At 35.9% G+C, this 16,733-nt stretch overlaps 1 protein-coding gene across 2 annotated transcripts in view; it reads left to right on the forward strand.

The window, feature by feature from the left end:
* The window catches only part of FBXO9 (F-box protein 9), a 28,833-nt gene extending 13,971 nt beyond the window's left edge, over positions 1 to 14,862 (forward strand). For both annotated transcript variants that reach the window (XM_033103039.1, XM_033103038.1), the window contains exons 8-13: positions 4,315 to 4,433; positions 4,634 to 4,724; positions 5,405 to 5,500; positions 5,824 to 5,917; positions 7,793 to 7,944; positions 14,241 to 14,862. In XM_033103039.1, the coding sequence (XP_032958930.1) occupies positions 4,315 to 4,433; positions 4,634 to 4,724; positions 5,405 to 5,500; positions 5,824 to 5,917; positions 7,793 to 7,944; positions 14,241 to 14,349 (661 nt within the window). In that variant the 3' untranslated portion in view covers positions 14,350 to 14,862. The remainder of the gene's footprint in view (positions 1 to 4,314; positions 4,434 to 4,633; positions 4,725 to 5,404; positions 5,501 to 5,823; positions 5,918 to 7,792; positions 7,945 to 14,240) is intronic.
* The last annotated feature ends 1,871 nt before the right edge of the window (positions 14,863 to 16,733 follow it).

A 16,733-nucleotide genomic window follows, 5' to 3' on the forward strand; every position in this document is an offset into this window, starting at 1 on the left:
ACCATTCTGGTTTAGCCACCATTATGCCTGGTCTGGATTATGGCAGTACCATCCTACATGGTCTCGTTGCTTCCAGTCTTAACCCCTGAAGCATATTCTCCATAAACTACTAAAGTGATATTTTTTTGCCTTCCTTTTTTCCCATGTTCTTACTTCTTTTGGTAACCATCAGCTTGTTTTCTATATCGGGTGTTTCTAATTTGTTTTGTTTATTCATTTGTTTTGGTTTTTTAGATTCCACATACTATAAGTGAAATCATATGGTATTTGCCTTTCTCTGTCTGTTTTACTTAGCATAATAACCCTCTAGGTCCATCTACATTGTCGCAAATGGCAATATTTCATTCTTTTTTATTGCTGAACAATCTTCCATTGTGTGTGTGTGTGTGTGTGTATCACATACCACATCTTCTTTATCCATTCATCTATTGCTGGACATATCTTGGGTATTACTGGTAATACCCAAGCTGCAATGAACATAAGGGTGCATATATCTTTTTGAATTAGTGTTTTTGTTTCGTTTGGATAAATACTAGAAGTTTCGGAATTGCTGGATCACATGGCAGCTCAATTTTTAATTTTTTGAGGAATTTCCATACTGTTGCATGATGGCTGTACTAATTCACAGTCAAACCAACAGTGTACAATACAAGGGTTCCCTTTTCTCCGCACCCTTTCCAGCCCTTGTTATTTGTTGATTTATTGATGATGACCATTCTGACAGGTGTGAAGAGGTATCTTATTGTGGTTTTAATTTGCATTTCTCTGATGAGTAGTGTTGTTTAGCATCTTTTCAAAGGTCTGTTGGCATCTCTGTGTCCTCTTGGGAGAAATGTTTATTTAGGTCCTCTGCCCATTTTTTAATTGGATTGTTTGGGATTTTTTGGTGTTAAGTTGTTATGAGTTCCTTATATATTTTGATATTAACCTGGTATCAGGTGTATCATTGGCAAATATTTCCTCCCATTCAGTAGGTTGTTTTTCATTTTGTTGATGGTTTCCTTCACTATGCCCAAACTTCTTAGTTTGATGTAGTCCCATTTATTTATTTTTGCTTTTGTTGCCCCTGCCAAAAGAGACATATCCAAAAAGATATTGCTAAGAGCAGTGACAAAGAGTTTACTACCTATGTTTTCTTCTAAGAGTAGTATGGCTTCAGGTCTTACATTTAACTCTTTAATCCATTTTGAGTTTATTCTTGTTTCTGGTGTAAAAGTGGTCCAATTTAATTTTTTTTTGCATGTATCTGTCCAATTTTCCCTATACCACTTATTGAAGAGACTGCATTTCTCCATTGTATATTCTTGCCTCTGTTGTTGATTAATTGACTTTATAAGTAGGGTTTATTTCTGGGCTTTCTATTCTGTTCCATTAATCTACATGTTTTTGTGCCAGTACCATACTGTCTTGATTATTACAACTTTGTAGTATATTTTGAAATCAGGGAGTGTGATACCTCCCACTTTGTTCTTCTTTCTCAAGATTTCTGTAGCTATTTGTGGTCTTTTGTAATTTCATATGAATTTTAGAATTATTTGTTCTAGTTCTGAGAAGAATGCCATTGGTATTTTGATGGCGATTGCATGGAATCTGTAGATTGCTTTGGGTAGCATGGTCATTTTAATGATATTAATCCTTCTAATCCATGAGCACAGTATATCTTTCCATTTATTGTGTTCTCTTAAATTTCTTTCATCATTGTCTTACAGCTTTCAGAGTACAGGTCTTTCACCTCTTTGGTTAAATGTATTCCTGGGTATTTTAATCTTTTTGATGCAGTTGTAAATGATATTTTTTTCTTAATTTCTCTTTCTGTTCGTTATTGGTGTATAGAAACATAACAGATTTCTGTATGTTGATTTTGTATCCTACAACTTTACTGAACTCATTTATTAGTTCTAATAGTTTTTTTGGTGGACTCTTTAGGGTTATATATATAGTATCATGTCATCTGTAAGTAGTGACAATTTTACTTTATCCAGTCCAATTTGGATGCCTATTATTTCTTTTTCTTGTCTGATTTTTATGGCTAGGACTTCCAATACTATGTTGAATGGAAGTGGTGATAGTTTCTGATCTTAGAGGAAAAGCTTTCAGCTTCTCACCATTGAGTATATTAGCTGTGGGTTTGTCATATGTAGCCTTTATTATGTTGAGCTATGTTCCTTCTGTATGCACTTTGTTGAGTTTTTATCATAAAGGGATGCTGAATTTTGTCAAATGCTTTTTCTGCTTCTGAGATGATCATACAGTTTTTATCCTCTTTTTTATTAATGTGATGTATCACATTGATTGATTTCAAGATGTTGAGCTATCCCTGCATCCTTGGTATGAATCCCACTTGGTCATGGTTTATAATCCTTTCAATGTATTGTTGAATCTGGTTTGCTAATATTTTGTTGAGAATTTTTACATCTTATGTTCATCAAGGATATTGGCCTGTAATTTTTGTTGTTGTTGTTGTAATGTGTTTGTCTGGTTTTGGTATCAGGGTAATGTGGCTTTATAGAATGAGTTCAGAAGCAATGCTTCTTCTTCAGTTTAAGAAGGATAGGTATTAATTCTTTGAATGTTTGGTAGAATTCACCTGTGAAGCCATCTGATCCTGGACTTTCATTTGTTGAAAGTTTTTTTTATTACTGTTTCAATTTCATTGCTAGTAATCAATCTGTTTAGATTTTATTATTTCTGCTTGGTTCAGTCTTGGAAGTGTTGTTGCTGGAAAACGGCTTCTTGGTGTTCTTCACAGGAAAGAATTCAAGGATGCACCAAATAAGCCAAGTAAGCGGTGTATTTGTGAAAGGACAGTACGCTCTCAGGAAGGTGAGAGTAGGCAGCTGCTCCTAAGAGCAGTGAGACTTGGGAATTCATTTCATTAAAAATGAAGGTGCAGAATATTCAAACCTTAGGGGTGGCGTTATAGGCATTCCTAGGTGGGTCCTCATTGACCCACTTAGGAGGAATTTTTGTCATTATTTGGCTCTTGTCAGAACTGTCATGGTGACCCAGGGGTGGAGGTTTTTCTTTACTGCCATACTAATAATATTATAATCCATTATAATTAGCTGAAGTTCACCGTGCGGGGCAAGATAGCGTCCTGGATCTGCCCTCAGCCACCGAAATCTAGTTCTGGCCTATCTGGTGGCCGCACTTTTTCTTAAGGACGATCTCATCTTCTCCCTCCTTTGTCTCCCCTTACCTCCTTTTTCCCTTTCTCCCCCTCTCTCCCTGTGGCCCCATTCTGTCTGCCTACAGTAACATAAGATTATGTTCTTCTAGGAATTGATCATTTCTTTTAGGTTGAATTTGTTGGTGTATAATTTTTCGTTGTATTTTTTTTCCCCCTGAATCCATATTCTTATTTATTTTTTTTTTTTCAGGAAAAATATCCTTTATTTTAAATATGGTACAGCATTGGTTATAATGACTGTCTGCTGTTACAATAATGATTTTTCTTGCACCAAATAGTTCTTTCCATAGTGCTCTTGAGTTACATACAAAATGTCTCAAATCCTACAATAAGAAATGTCCTTGGTTCCCATGTCGGTGGCTTAGTATATGATCCTTTTGACACTCCTCACATGTATGTAACATTTTTTTTTGAGTTTTTATAACAGTTTATTTGAGCCCAAATGATGACATATACCAGGGAACAATATCTCAAATGCGCCTCTTAACACTTTATACATTTTCACTTCTCTGTGTATATAGGAGAGATTTTAATTTTTATTGTTATTTTTCAATCAGAATATATTTTATTTTGTACAAATTTCAAAAACCTATAATTCCCAAATTAAACCTGAGATAAAATATAATTTTTAGCATCTATGTTTACAAATCAGGCTTTTTCTTAAATGGTTAAATAAATAAAGCAATTTGTATCAGCATTTTATTACACTATTTATTTTGATACTCAGTATTATTTTATATTAATATTAGGTGTACAGCGTAGTTGTTAGACATTTATATAATTTAAGAAGTGGCACACGCCCACAGAGCCCTTTCGTGCCACTGTATCCGAAATAGTCTTTATTTCCCAACCACCGTTGTCCTTGTCTGGTTACCTCACTGTTTTTGCACTGAGCACAGCACACTACCTGAAACTTTCTTTGTGATCTAGTTTTTATTTGCTTTCCCATCCATAAAAGAACAGGACTTTGTCCATCAGTCTGCTCCAGTGCCCGGGACAGTACCTGGCAGTCACTCAACAAATACTTGCTGAATAGCGATTGGCCGGAAGCAGGAATGTTTCTTATGTCCACATATAGGTAGTTAGCCTTTTATATGGATTGATGTTGTGCTTTTATTACCTAGGGACCCTGAAATATGGCGTTTGGCCTGTTTGAAAGTTTGGGGCAGAAGCTGTATTAAGTTTGTTCCATACACATCCTGGAGAGAGATGTTTCTAGAAAGGCCCCGTGTTCGGTTTGATGGTAAGTTGAACCCTTTAGAACTCAGGAGAAATAGTGATCTTTCATGGTGATTTTGATAAATACACACGCTGAGTTTTCTTAACAGACCTAAGTACTGAAACCATAATAAACATGAAGCTGGGAATGTGCTATCTGATTATAAGTCTTTAAAATTTTTTATTATGTTATTAATTTTCTTTAAATGTTCTTTTTTTTAATAGGAGTGTATATCAGTAAAACCACATATATTCGTCAAGGGGAACAGTCTCTTGATGGTTTCTATAGAGCCTGGCACCAAGTGGAATATTACAGGTACAACTGTAATAAACTGAGTGAGTGAAAAATTCTCTCTCTCCAAGTATTAGTTCATTAGTTATTGGACGTCTGTTCTCTGTGGTTTTTGCATTTATCCACAAAATGGCGCTCAATATTTTCATCCAATCTTATAACAGGAACTACACTCAAAGCACCAGTGGCTTACAACAAATGATTTAATTCCTCCTAGCCTCTAAATCTAAGAATCATTTTACATTGTAGAGCGCTTGTCTTTTGCCCTTGGTGTATTCATTTGCCTTTGCAAATAGCTTGTGCTCTTATTCAGCTTTATTGTTCATCAGCTATTACTGTCAGTGAGAAATAAGCAGGTATGTTAATCAAACATGACAGACATCCCACTTTTGTTTGACGTTAATTCGTGCTCTAGGGAAAAACACACAGAACTTTAGTGGAAAATATTTCCTCTAATTTTTTATTCAGTGAGTGAAACTAAAAGTTCAACAGTTCCCTCTAAGGAAGATAATAAAATGCCTTTAGTTCTTTGTTGCTGGCCTCACAGGTTGGCAGTCGTGTTTTAATGTTTTGCCAGTTCTTTGGCCCATGGTATTTCCGTTTTGATGTCACAGATATGAATAGGTTTAGGTCCCAATAAATAAGGACGTGATTTATACTCTATGTGTGTGTGGTGTTTTGTGGTGTCTTTTCTTTTTACACAGATACATACGATTCTTCCCTGATGGCCACGTGATGATGCTGACAACCCCCGAGGAGCCTCAGTCCATCGTTCCTCGTTTAAGAACTCGGAATACCAGGTACGATCCTTCTGTTATTTTCTATCCAGTTCACATTTTATATGGTTAGTTGTAATCCATTGCTTTCTTAATTTACTACTGGGTGATTTAAAAAGCAATCACTGGGGGGCACTTGTGACAAATACCAATTCCTGGACCTCCCTAGAGAGTGTACTTCAGCAGGTCTCAGGGGTCTTAGAAACTAGGTTTCCTCACATCTTAGTTGATTCTTCTCGGGCAACAGTGTGTAAACACTATTCTAATCCATTACTTCCTGGATTACTTAAATACATATAATAACTGGTTAATAGACTTAGATTTAAAGTGTATTTCTTAATTTTTAGAACTGATGCAATTCTACTGGGTCATTATCGCTTGTCACAAGATACAGACAATCAGACCAAAGTATTTGCTGTGATAACTAAGAAAAAAGAAGAAGTAAGTACGCAAGGTGGAATTAACGGTTTTCTTTTTATTTTAATACCCTGTTCATGCAAGCATTCTTGGTTAGAAAGAATAAAAATATACTGTTTCATTATTTATACTGTTATACAAAATTTATGTTGACTTATAGCATATCTCTGAAGAGAGGTAGAGGGTTTTCTAAAATGTGGTTATTTCTTATTGAATCAGTTTGTTTGTTTTTCTCCAAGTGCTTTCTTTTTCTGGTCCAGGTTTTTCACATATGAAAATGTAAATCAAAATGTCCTGTAAAGTAACGAATGAAATCATGCCTGAATATGGTTTTTGGCTCTTCTCATTTTGAATTGTAAGGGAGTTTCTTCCTAAATTAGCTCAAATAGGTAATTCTTTTATAAGGTAATTCATAAAGTAATTCTTACAGAGAATTCCAGTTTCTACTAGAAATAAGCTAATGTAAGATAATTTTCTTCTTCCTGTTCTTGAAAAAGAAAAAAACAAACAAGTATGATTGCTGAATTATGACATTCTAGAGGGCTTTAAACTTTTTTTAACAGATTGAAGACCAGATTTTTTTTTCACAACCTTTGTCCATGCGCATTTTTTCAATCCTGGTTAAAAATCATAATGTATACCCAAGCAGTCAGTTGTGAGGGAGTTGGAATAAATACTTGTCCATTGCTTTTATAAATGAGTATAGGCTTTGAAAGAAGGTTCTCCTGTATTGAATCCCCCTCTTCTCGAGCATCTTGTGTCAAGATAGTTAGGGCAGGGTTTCTCTGTGAATCCTAGTCCTATCATCTTGTGACCTTCTGTTGCTGGCTTCTCCGCCTGGCTCGTAGGCTCCTGGAATCCGGGGCAGCAGTCTGAGGGGCAGAGATAGTTGCTATGACTATGATTTTGGCCGTGAGTTTCCTGAGGTCAGAACTGGGGAGTTGTGAGGCCCTAGTTGTTTCGGTTTTATCTAACAGAAAAGTTCAGGAAATCCCACACTGAGTACCTTTTTTCTCTTCAGAATATGATGCAATGAACCCATATGTAGTGTTATATTCTTGTGTTTTTAGCAGCAGTATTTACAGAAGTATGAGTCTAATGAATCTTGTCACATGTATTTCTCCACTGACTGTTTTACTTTTATTGCAAAACATAAGTTGTACTCTGTGCTTTTTCTGCAGTTTTCGCCACTTTATAACTTTCTCACTAGAAATTCCTAAGTGTTTTTAAGTAGAAGGAAATACTTCAAGGAAGTAGTTCAGGGAAGGCGTCAAGGTGGGAGGCAAGTTTTAATTGCATCTGAAACTGCTGGGTGACTTTGGTTAACTCGTTTGATCTGCCTTCAGCTATTAAATAACATTAATGCATCATATTTAGTACATGGGTATTGTAACGATTAACTGAGATGATGATGATTAGCTGAGAGATGATGATGATGAAACATTATATTGTTAGAGTGCTTACCATTTTTTAAGATACTCATACACATTCGCATTTGATAACCAAGACAACTCACTATGTGCAGATATTAAATTATTTTTAGTGTCAGTCTTGCATAATATGTTCCTATAAATATTTTTATTTATATACATACATATATAATACGCACACACACACAGAGGGTGTCAAAAAAATGTATGCACGCTTTAGGAAAGGAAAAAAACTGTATTAAAATTACGCTGATGGTAACCACTTTGAGCACCCCTTGTAATTGCAGAAGTCAAACATGACTTGTATTCATCTTTTGTTATTAGTGTATATCGAGTAGTACAATTTTAATACAGTTTTTTCCTTTCTTAAAATGTGTACTTTTTTTTGGCACTACACAGATACACACACACACACACAAAAACAGTGAAGTGAGGTTTCATTATAGGTCATGTATCTTTTCTTTTACAGAAGCCGCTTGACTATAAATACAGATATTTTCGTCGTGTCCCTGTACAAGAAGCAGACCAGAGTTTTCATGTGGGGCTACAGCTGTGTTCCAGTGGCCACCAGAGATTCAACAAACTCATCTGGATACATCACTCTTGTCACATTACTTACAAGTAGGTGAATGCAATAAAAGCACCAAGTTTACAGAATAAATGTGTACTTCGTGTCAGGCTTAGGAAACTCTCACATAGGTTTTTATTCCTCAGAATTAACATTACAGAGCAAAAGCAAAATATAATACTATTACAAACCAAGAAAATGGCCAAAATGGAAGAAAAGTGAAAGTGGGCCAGGAATTGGAGCATCCGGAGCTCTCACCAGAGCCTGTGGGCATGCGAATGGGTACCACAACTGGAAACGAAGGCAGCATTCCACTAGTAGAATGATACGTCAGTAAGCTGTTCATGCACTGACTTACACACAGCAGTTTTAAAACACATCTTTTTTCTTCTCCCAGGTTTCAGTCTTACCATTTTTCACTTTATTTCCATTTGGTTTATACTTATACGATTATACACTGATTAATAAAATTGTGGTCAGGACAGTAAGTCTGCTATAAAGCTCTTATGTATTCTAGAACCAAATGTATTGGGTGGTTCCCATATAAAGCTTTTTGTTCTATGAGTTAAGATTTTTTTTTTTCACTTTATTTTACATAATCATGCTTACTATCTTTAAATGTTCTTCAAAACCATTATTTTCAATTACTACAAATATATTCCACCATGATCCTTGTTTTATTTATTTTGAACATTTTATTATGAAAAATTTTAAACACAAAGTTAAAAGAATTTTACAGTGAAGACCCATATACCTGCCACTGGTAACATTTAACGATACTTGCTTTTAAGTCATATCTGTTCCTCTATCCATTGCTCTATTCATCCATCAATCCATCTTTTTTCTTTTTAAAAAAAATTTTTATTTAAGTATAGTTAATATACAGTATTATATTAGTTTCAGGTGTACAATATAGTGATTCAACATTTATATACCATATAATACGATCACCACTGTAAGTCTAGTAACCAACCGTCTGTCACCATGCAAACAGCACAATAGTATTGAGTATATCCCCCCTCACCTTTTTCATCTCCCATTCCCTCCCCTCTGGCAACCATCTGTTTGATCTCTGTTTCTGTGATTCTGTTTTGTTTAGTTTTTTTCTAAATTCTACGTACGATGTTTCCCCGAAAATAAGACCTACTCGGACCATCAGCTCTAATGAGTCTTTTGGAGCAAAAATTAATATAAGACCCGGTCTTATTTTAATATAATATAACATAACATAAGACCGGGTCTTATATTAATTTTTGCTCCAAAAGACGCATTAGAGCTGATGGTCCAGGTCTTATTTTCGGGGAAACATGGTATACGTGAAACCATATGGTATTTGTCTTTCTCTGCCTGACTTACTTCACTTAGCATAATACCCTCTAGATCCATCCATATGGTAGCAAATGGCAAGATTTTATAATTTTTATGGCAGAGTAATACTCCATTTACACACACACACCCCCCACATCTTTATCGATGGATACATAGGGTTTTGATGACCCTCTATACTATTTTCCATAGCGGCTGCACCAATCTGCAGTCCCACCAACAGTGCATGAGGGTTCCCTTTTCTCCACATTTTCGCCAACACTCGTTTGTTGATTCCTTGATGGTAGCATTCTTACTGGTGTAAGGTGATAGCTCTTTGTGGTTTTGATTTGCATTTTCCTGACATTACCATGTTTCCCAGGAAATAAGACCTAACCGGAAAATAAAACCTACCATGATTTTTCAGGATGACATCCCCTGAATATAAGCCCTAATGCGTCTTTTGGAGCAAAACTTAATGTAAGACCCAGTCTTATTTTCAGGGAAACACAGTAGTGATATTGAGCTTCTTTTCATATGTCTGTAGGCTATCTGTATGTCTTTGGAGAAATGTCTCATCGTGTCCTCTGACCCTTTTTTGATATCAATTCCTTATTGGATATATCATTTGCAAATATCTTCTCTCATTCAGTAGACTGTCTTGTTATTTTGTTGATGGTTTCCTTCACTGTATAGAAGCTTTTTAGCTTGATGATGTCCCATCTGTTTATGTTTGCTTTTGTTTCCCTTGCTCGAGGGGACATATCCAAAATAATATTACTAAGACTGATACCTGATAGTTTACTAGCTATGTTTTCTTTTGTGAGTTTCATGGTTTCAAGTCTTACATTTAAGTCTTTAATCCATTTTGAGTTTATTTTTCTAAGAGAGTAATCCAGTTTAATTTTTTTGCATGTATATGTCCAGTTTTCCCAACACCACTTCTTGAAGAAATTGTCATTTCTCCATTGTATATTCTTGCCTCCTTTGTTGTAAATTAATTGACCATATAAGCAAGGGTTTATTTGTGGGCTTTCTGTTCTGTTCCTTTGATCTACATGTCTGTTTTTGTGCCAGTACCATACTGTCTTGATTATTATAGCTTTGTAGTATAGTTGGAAATCAGGGAGTGTGAGACCTTCCACTTTGTTCTTTCCAAATTTGCTGTGGACATTTGTGGTCTTTTGTGATTCCATATAAATTTTAGAATTATTTGTTCTAGTTCTGAGAAGAATGCCATTGGTATTTTGATGGAGATTGCATGGAATCTGTAGATTGCTTTGGGTAGTATCGTCTTTTTAACGATATTAATCCTTCTAATCCATGAGCACAGTATATCTTTCCATTTATTGTGTTCTCTTCAATTTCTTTCTTCATTGTCTTACAGTTTTCAGAGTACAGGTCTTTCACTTCTTCAGTTAAATATTTTCCTAGGTATTTTATTATTTGATGCAATTGTAAATGGGATTGTTTTCATAATTTCTCCTTCTGATGATTCATTATTAGTGTATAGAAATGCAGCAGATTTCTATATATTAATTTAGTATCCTGCTAGTTTATTGAATTCATTTATTAATTCTATTAATATTTTGGTGGATTCTTTAAGGTTTTCTATATATAGTATGTCATCTGCAAATAGTCACAGTTTACTTTTTCCTTTTCAATTTGGATTTTTTTTTTGTTTCTTTTTCTTGTCTGGTTTCTGTGGCTAGGACTTCCAATCCTGTATTGAGAATAGTGGTGAGTGGACATCCTTGTCTCGTTCTTGATCTTAGAGGAAAAGCTTTCAGCTTTTCACCATTAAGTATAATGTTGGCTGTGGGTTTGTCATATATGGCCTTTATTACGTTGAGGTGAGTTCCTTCTATACCCACTTTGTTGCGAGTTTCTATCATAAATAGATGTTGAATTTTGTTAAATGATTTTTCTGCACGTATTGAGATGACCGTCTCATTTTATCCTTGGTTTTGTTGATATGATGAATTGCATCAATTGTTTTGTGGATGTTGAACCACCCTTGTATCCCTGGTATAAGTCCCACTTGATTGTGGTGTATAATCCTCTTAATATATTGTTGAATTTGGTTTGCGAGTATTTTGTTGAGAATTTTTGCATCTATGTTCATCAGGAATATTGGCCTGTAATTTTTATTTTTTACTATTTTTGTCTGGTTTTAGTAATGTGACTGTGTAGAATGAGTTTGGATGTGTTCCTTCCTGTTCAAATTTTTGGAATAGTTTGAGAAGGATAGGTATTAATTCTTCTCTGAATGTTTGGTCGAAGTAACCTGTGAAGCTGTCCGGTCTGGCCTTTTGTTTTTTGGGAGTTCTTTCTTCTTTTGATCTCTTTCCTTTTGATTGGCTGGTTTTCTTTGTATTTTGTTTTGGTTCTTTTCTCTTTATTTTTTTGTATATTTTTTTGTAGGCTTTTGGTTTGTAGTTACCATTAGGTTCATATATGTCTGTATATTCCAAGTTGATAGGTAGGTATTTAAGTTCAAACACATTCTAAAAGTACTGCACTTTTTTCTCCCCACCACACTCTGTTTTTGATGTTATATTTTACATCTTTTTGTTTTGTGTATCCACAGACTTTACTGTAGCTAATTTTGCTACTTTTGTCTTTTAAACTTCATGTTAGTTTTTTAAGTGGTTGATTCATTGTGTTTACCGTGTTTCCCCGAAAATTAGACCTAGCCAGACCATCAGCTCTAATGCATCTTTTGGAGCAAAAATTAATGTAAGACCTGGTCTTATTTTACTATAATATAAGACCGGGTCTATAATATAATATAATATAATATAATATAACATAATATAGTATAAAATATAGTATAATATAGTATAATAAATATAATACCGGGTATAGTATAATAGTTCTTATATTAATTTTTGCTCAAAAAGACGCATTAGAGCTGATTCTTATTTTTGGGGAAACATGGTATTATATATTTCCCTTTACCAGTGAGATTTTTTCTTTCTCGTTATGGGCTAGGCTGCCCAGTGCACATGGAGCATGCCCTGTGCTTTGTGTGTTGCCTGACCCAGATCTGGCCTTGGCTGCTCTCAGTGTGTGCCTCACAACACTCTACTAACTCCATACTTTCTCCGGACAGGGCAGCCCGGTGCACACGTAGCACAGTGGGTGCCTGCAGCAGCACCCTGCTGTACCTTCCAGATCAATCTACAGGTGGAGGGGCCCCCTGTACACACGCTGTGTATGGTGCCCTCCTGTTCCTGCTGGATCTAACTTCAGGAAGGGTGGCTGGCGACATGTTACACAGCCCTGCCAATCAGCCAGAGAACCTGGATAGAGCCCCCACCCCACCCAAGGGCAGGGGAAACATAAATAATGGTGCTCACCAGTTGCTCCGGTCCTGGACAGCTCCCTAGAGAGGTCTCTGGCTCCCCAATCTTCTTCTTTCTGCGGTTTCTCTCGTTTTTTTGTGCAGAAGCTGTTCAGTTGGTCCTCAGTTGTCTCTCAGGAGGAACTGCTCTAATTATAGGTGTACATTTGATAGGCTCTTGGGAGAGGGCAAGCTCAGCATCTTATAAGTTGGGATTTACCTGTATGAAACAAGTAATGAACAGAAGAGTGTGTGTGAGAAAGGAGCAGTACAGAAATAAGTAAAATTAAAAAAGGAATTAGGAAATCCAATTCATGTGGATATTGAAGTTAGCTTTTGTTGGGTTTGAAAGAATGTTGGTGTATGACTGAAGGCTCTCCATTCTAACTGAATCGAAAATTCTGAGAGACGAGTTTTGAGGTCACCTTCCATTAACTTACTTGACCACATTGTTGAAAACTTTCTGGGTTATATTTTTATCTTACAAGTAACTTTTTCCACTCATTTGGGAGATCCTGACAACAGAATGAGCGTTTTTCTTTTTTCTCACTCTTAGCTAACCTATGAGTCCTACTGTCTCCTTTTTGCTTCTCTTAGATTTCTGTATAATTTTTCTTCTCAAAGAAAGAAACCAAACCCAGAAGCAAATGAAGAGTATCATGTTTTATGAGAAAAAAGAACGTTATAATAGACATCATTTGTAACTGCTAATGATCACATTGACTTCCTTAGAATATTTAGAAAAGCACTTGCATTTTCTGCATTTGTTTATTTCTCTGGTTTTGGAGAAAAATGTACAAGACTGTAGTAGTATAACTTGTCATATGCTTCTCCTCTCGTCTGTAATTGTGCCATTGGTCGTGCAAATATTAATTAAATCATTAAATTCTATTCTAGGATTATAGTATTCTTTCTATATTATATTTTAACAAGAGCCTTAAAATGTCTGTAGCCTTTGACTTAGAAATTCTACTCAGGAATCTGTCCAAAGGACATCATCAAAAATATCACAGCATTTTTAATCGCCAAATATTGAAAACAACCTAAATCTCTAATAAAAGAGAAATTATTAAGTCAGATATGGTACAAGCAGACAATGAACTATTATGCAGCCACTAAAAAGGACTTCTAGAGAGATATTTAATGATGTTAGGAAATGGTATGTGTCATGTTAAATGAAAAAAGGGATTATTAAGAAAGTAATGATCTCAGTAGGAAAGCTTGATAGAGAGGTTGAAGAAATCCTAAAAGAAAGTGCTTCATATTGTTATTTCTGGTAATAGGATAGATTTATAAGTGGTTTTTCTTTGTACTCTTCTAATTTTTCAAGTTTACTACAATATGCCTATATTATTTAGAACAGGGGTGTCCAAACTGCGGCCTGCAGGCCAAGAGCGGCCCGCGATCCATTGTTAATAGGCCCGCAGCAAATTACAAAAATATATTTAGTTTACTTAAATAAACCAGGTGAAGCAATACGTACTTCACCTCAAGTAAGTGGCCTGGCTGTTTGTGTATATTACCGCATATGGCCCTTGGTAAAAAACGTTGAAAAAGTTTGGACACCCCTGGTTTAGAATTTACTGAGGTGTATTAAAAGTAAAAATAGGCTGAAGTATAAAATACTGCCGAAACATGCAAGGATTTTAAATGAGTTGAAATTTCTTTGTAACTAGTAATTTTGTGCTTTCTTTCCAGATCGTCAGGCGAGACTGCAGTCACTGCTTTTGAGATTGACAAGATGTACACCCCCTTGCTGTTTGCCAGAGTGAGGAGCTACACTGCTTTCTCAGAGAGGCCGCTGTAGAGCCTCACGTCCAGTCCCGTCAGTGTTGCATGAGTTAAAGCATATACTGCAAAAGAGCACCTAAGTTATAAATGTACATATATATATATATCTACATATATATATATATATCTGGAATTGGAACTTATTTTACATTGTTGGAATTCTTTTAAGAAGAGTATAAATTGATTATTTTTTTTATTTAAAGGGATAGGTGATCCTTGGGGTGTTTTGTTTTGAAATTAAGCTGAAATTACACATCGTTTAAGCACATTTATGTTGTGAAAAACCTTAATATGAGCTTTAAATCATGTCCTTTTTGAGCAGATTCCTGAGTGAATTTCTGCCACATAAGTCTTCTGCCTGATCGTCCCAATATTTAAGTGCGTCAGGGAGAGCTTAACTGGATAAGCATTTCTTTCACGCATGACATAGTGTCTTTTTTGCACTAAAGGCTCAAAATGTGAAAACCTCTTCTGGATTTGTTTGAAATTGACCAACAAAGATCATAAATAAACGTTTCTTTCAAGAAAATATATTTGGATGGCCTTTTTTCAACGTCAGAATAAAAAACAGTCCTAGGATAGCCGCGAAGGCTTAGGAATCATTGCCCTATGTCAGCATTGATCTTTCAGTGCAGCTACAGCCCATAGATATCTATACTCTGACCTCATTCAAGCACCTTCCAAATGTGGGACATTAAGTGAGAAAGAGTGAATCCCTTAGGACTGGAACTCTTCAACAAGTTCACCCCGTCATCTTTGTTCCTAAAAGAACAGTAGAGGACCATGTAAACCCAGGCCTCTTTTTGCAGAATTAAAGTTGGGAAGAGCCTGCCACTGAGTAAACTGTACATTACTACCTCGCCAGTAACAGTACTAGTGTTAATTTCAGAGTTTGTCTCTGGCACACCTCGACCAGATCAGATTTGGTTTTGGTGATTCAAATGAAACTAGAGTCGAATAGTCATGTATTTTCAGAAATCAACATCTTCAGCCACAGTAGCTTTCAAGTTCATCCTGACTTGAAAAGACACTTCATGAGACACTGCAGTTTAATATGGGGCAGGCCTGTTGAAAAAGCTAGTTATGTTAAAGATGAAAACCAAACCTCTAATATGTGTACAGAAAGAAGAGAGTTCTACTTAGGTTGGCTCTTTGCAGCAATCTGAGATGTGATGTGTTCGCCTAGTTGGAAAAGAGGGAGAAAGAAGCAACATGCCAAAGGAAATTCATGATGTCACTTTTAGTTTTGATATACAAGTTATTAGAACATCTGAATAAGACATAGTCAATATATTCATAAGGAAAGTGGAATTTGAAGATTCTGTTGATTTAGCTACCCTTCCCTGGAGTAGATGACCTGTTGCAGACAGCCGGAGCCAGTGGATACCAAGTTCAAAGCTTCCTTTGTGACCACTCTAACATCTTTCACTTACTTAGCTTGGAGCTGAAAATAATGTTTTTCAGTTTACGTTTTCTGTACATTTAAATTCTAATATAAAAGTAATAACATATTTGCTGTGAGAATATTAGAATATGCAGAGAATCAAAAAATGTTCCTAACACCCAAAAGAGCAAATCAACTCAACTCACTTCCAGCTGCAGGTAAAGTACCACACTGAAAAGGCGAGACCCAGCAGGAAGGGTCCTCAGTCAGCCCCCAGAACTGGCATTGCCAGGCTCATCCCCATCAGGCAGGAAAGTGGACGCTTCCTCTGAGAAAACCACCCTTCCCCTCAAAGACCTACAGATGCTGACATGACTCGCCTCAACAAAATAGGTTCCATCCCTCACCTCTCAGTCCACAAGTGTCCCCACCCCAAACACAAAGGTTCCAGTCAACATTTAGTGCCTGGTTCTTGAATATCAACGGACAAGCAAGGAACACCAGGCACGTGAAGAGAAAGGCTCTCATGTGAAAGACAGTCAAGCAGTAGAGGAAAAACAGAAGAAACAAAAGTGCAGGTAGTAAAAGAAAATTTTGAAAACAAAAATTCTCTATCTTTGGAGAAAGAAGAAATACATTTGTGAAACAAGAACAAGAGACTATAAAAAAACCATTGGAAGATCTTTTGGATACTACAGATAATGATAGCTAAAATTTTTTTAAATTTCTGATGACAGAATGTTAAAAGCTGGAAGTTACCTTCGAAATCACTTACCAACCATTGTAGTGTGGAGGTAAGGAAATAGGGATCTAGAAACGTGAAGTGGTTTGCCAAACTAAGGTGGTCAACTAGGACCCTGACAAAGGAGAACTCATATAAAGACCTGGTGGTTGTAGCACTCAGTAAACTTAGTCTGAATAACATTCATTAAGAGTTTATTATTCATAAAACCTCAATAGAGCCCTTTAAAAATTTTAAGACCTTGTATGCAGTAAATGTGGAGCAAACGGCTTTA

This window comes from Rhinolophus ferrumequinum, chromosome 3 (genome assembly GCF_004115265.2).
Source record: "Rhinolophus ferrumequinum isolate MPI-CBG mRhiFer1 chromosome 3, mRhiFer1_v1.p, whole genome shotgun sequence".
Lineage (NCBI taxonomy): Eukaryota > Metazoa > Chordata > Mammalia > Chiroptera > Rhinolophidae > Rhinolophus > Rhinolophus ferrumequinum.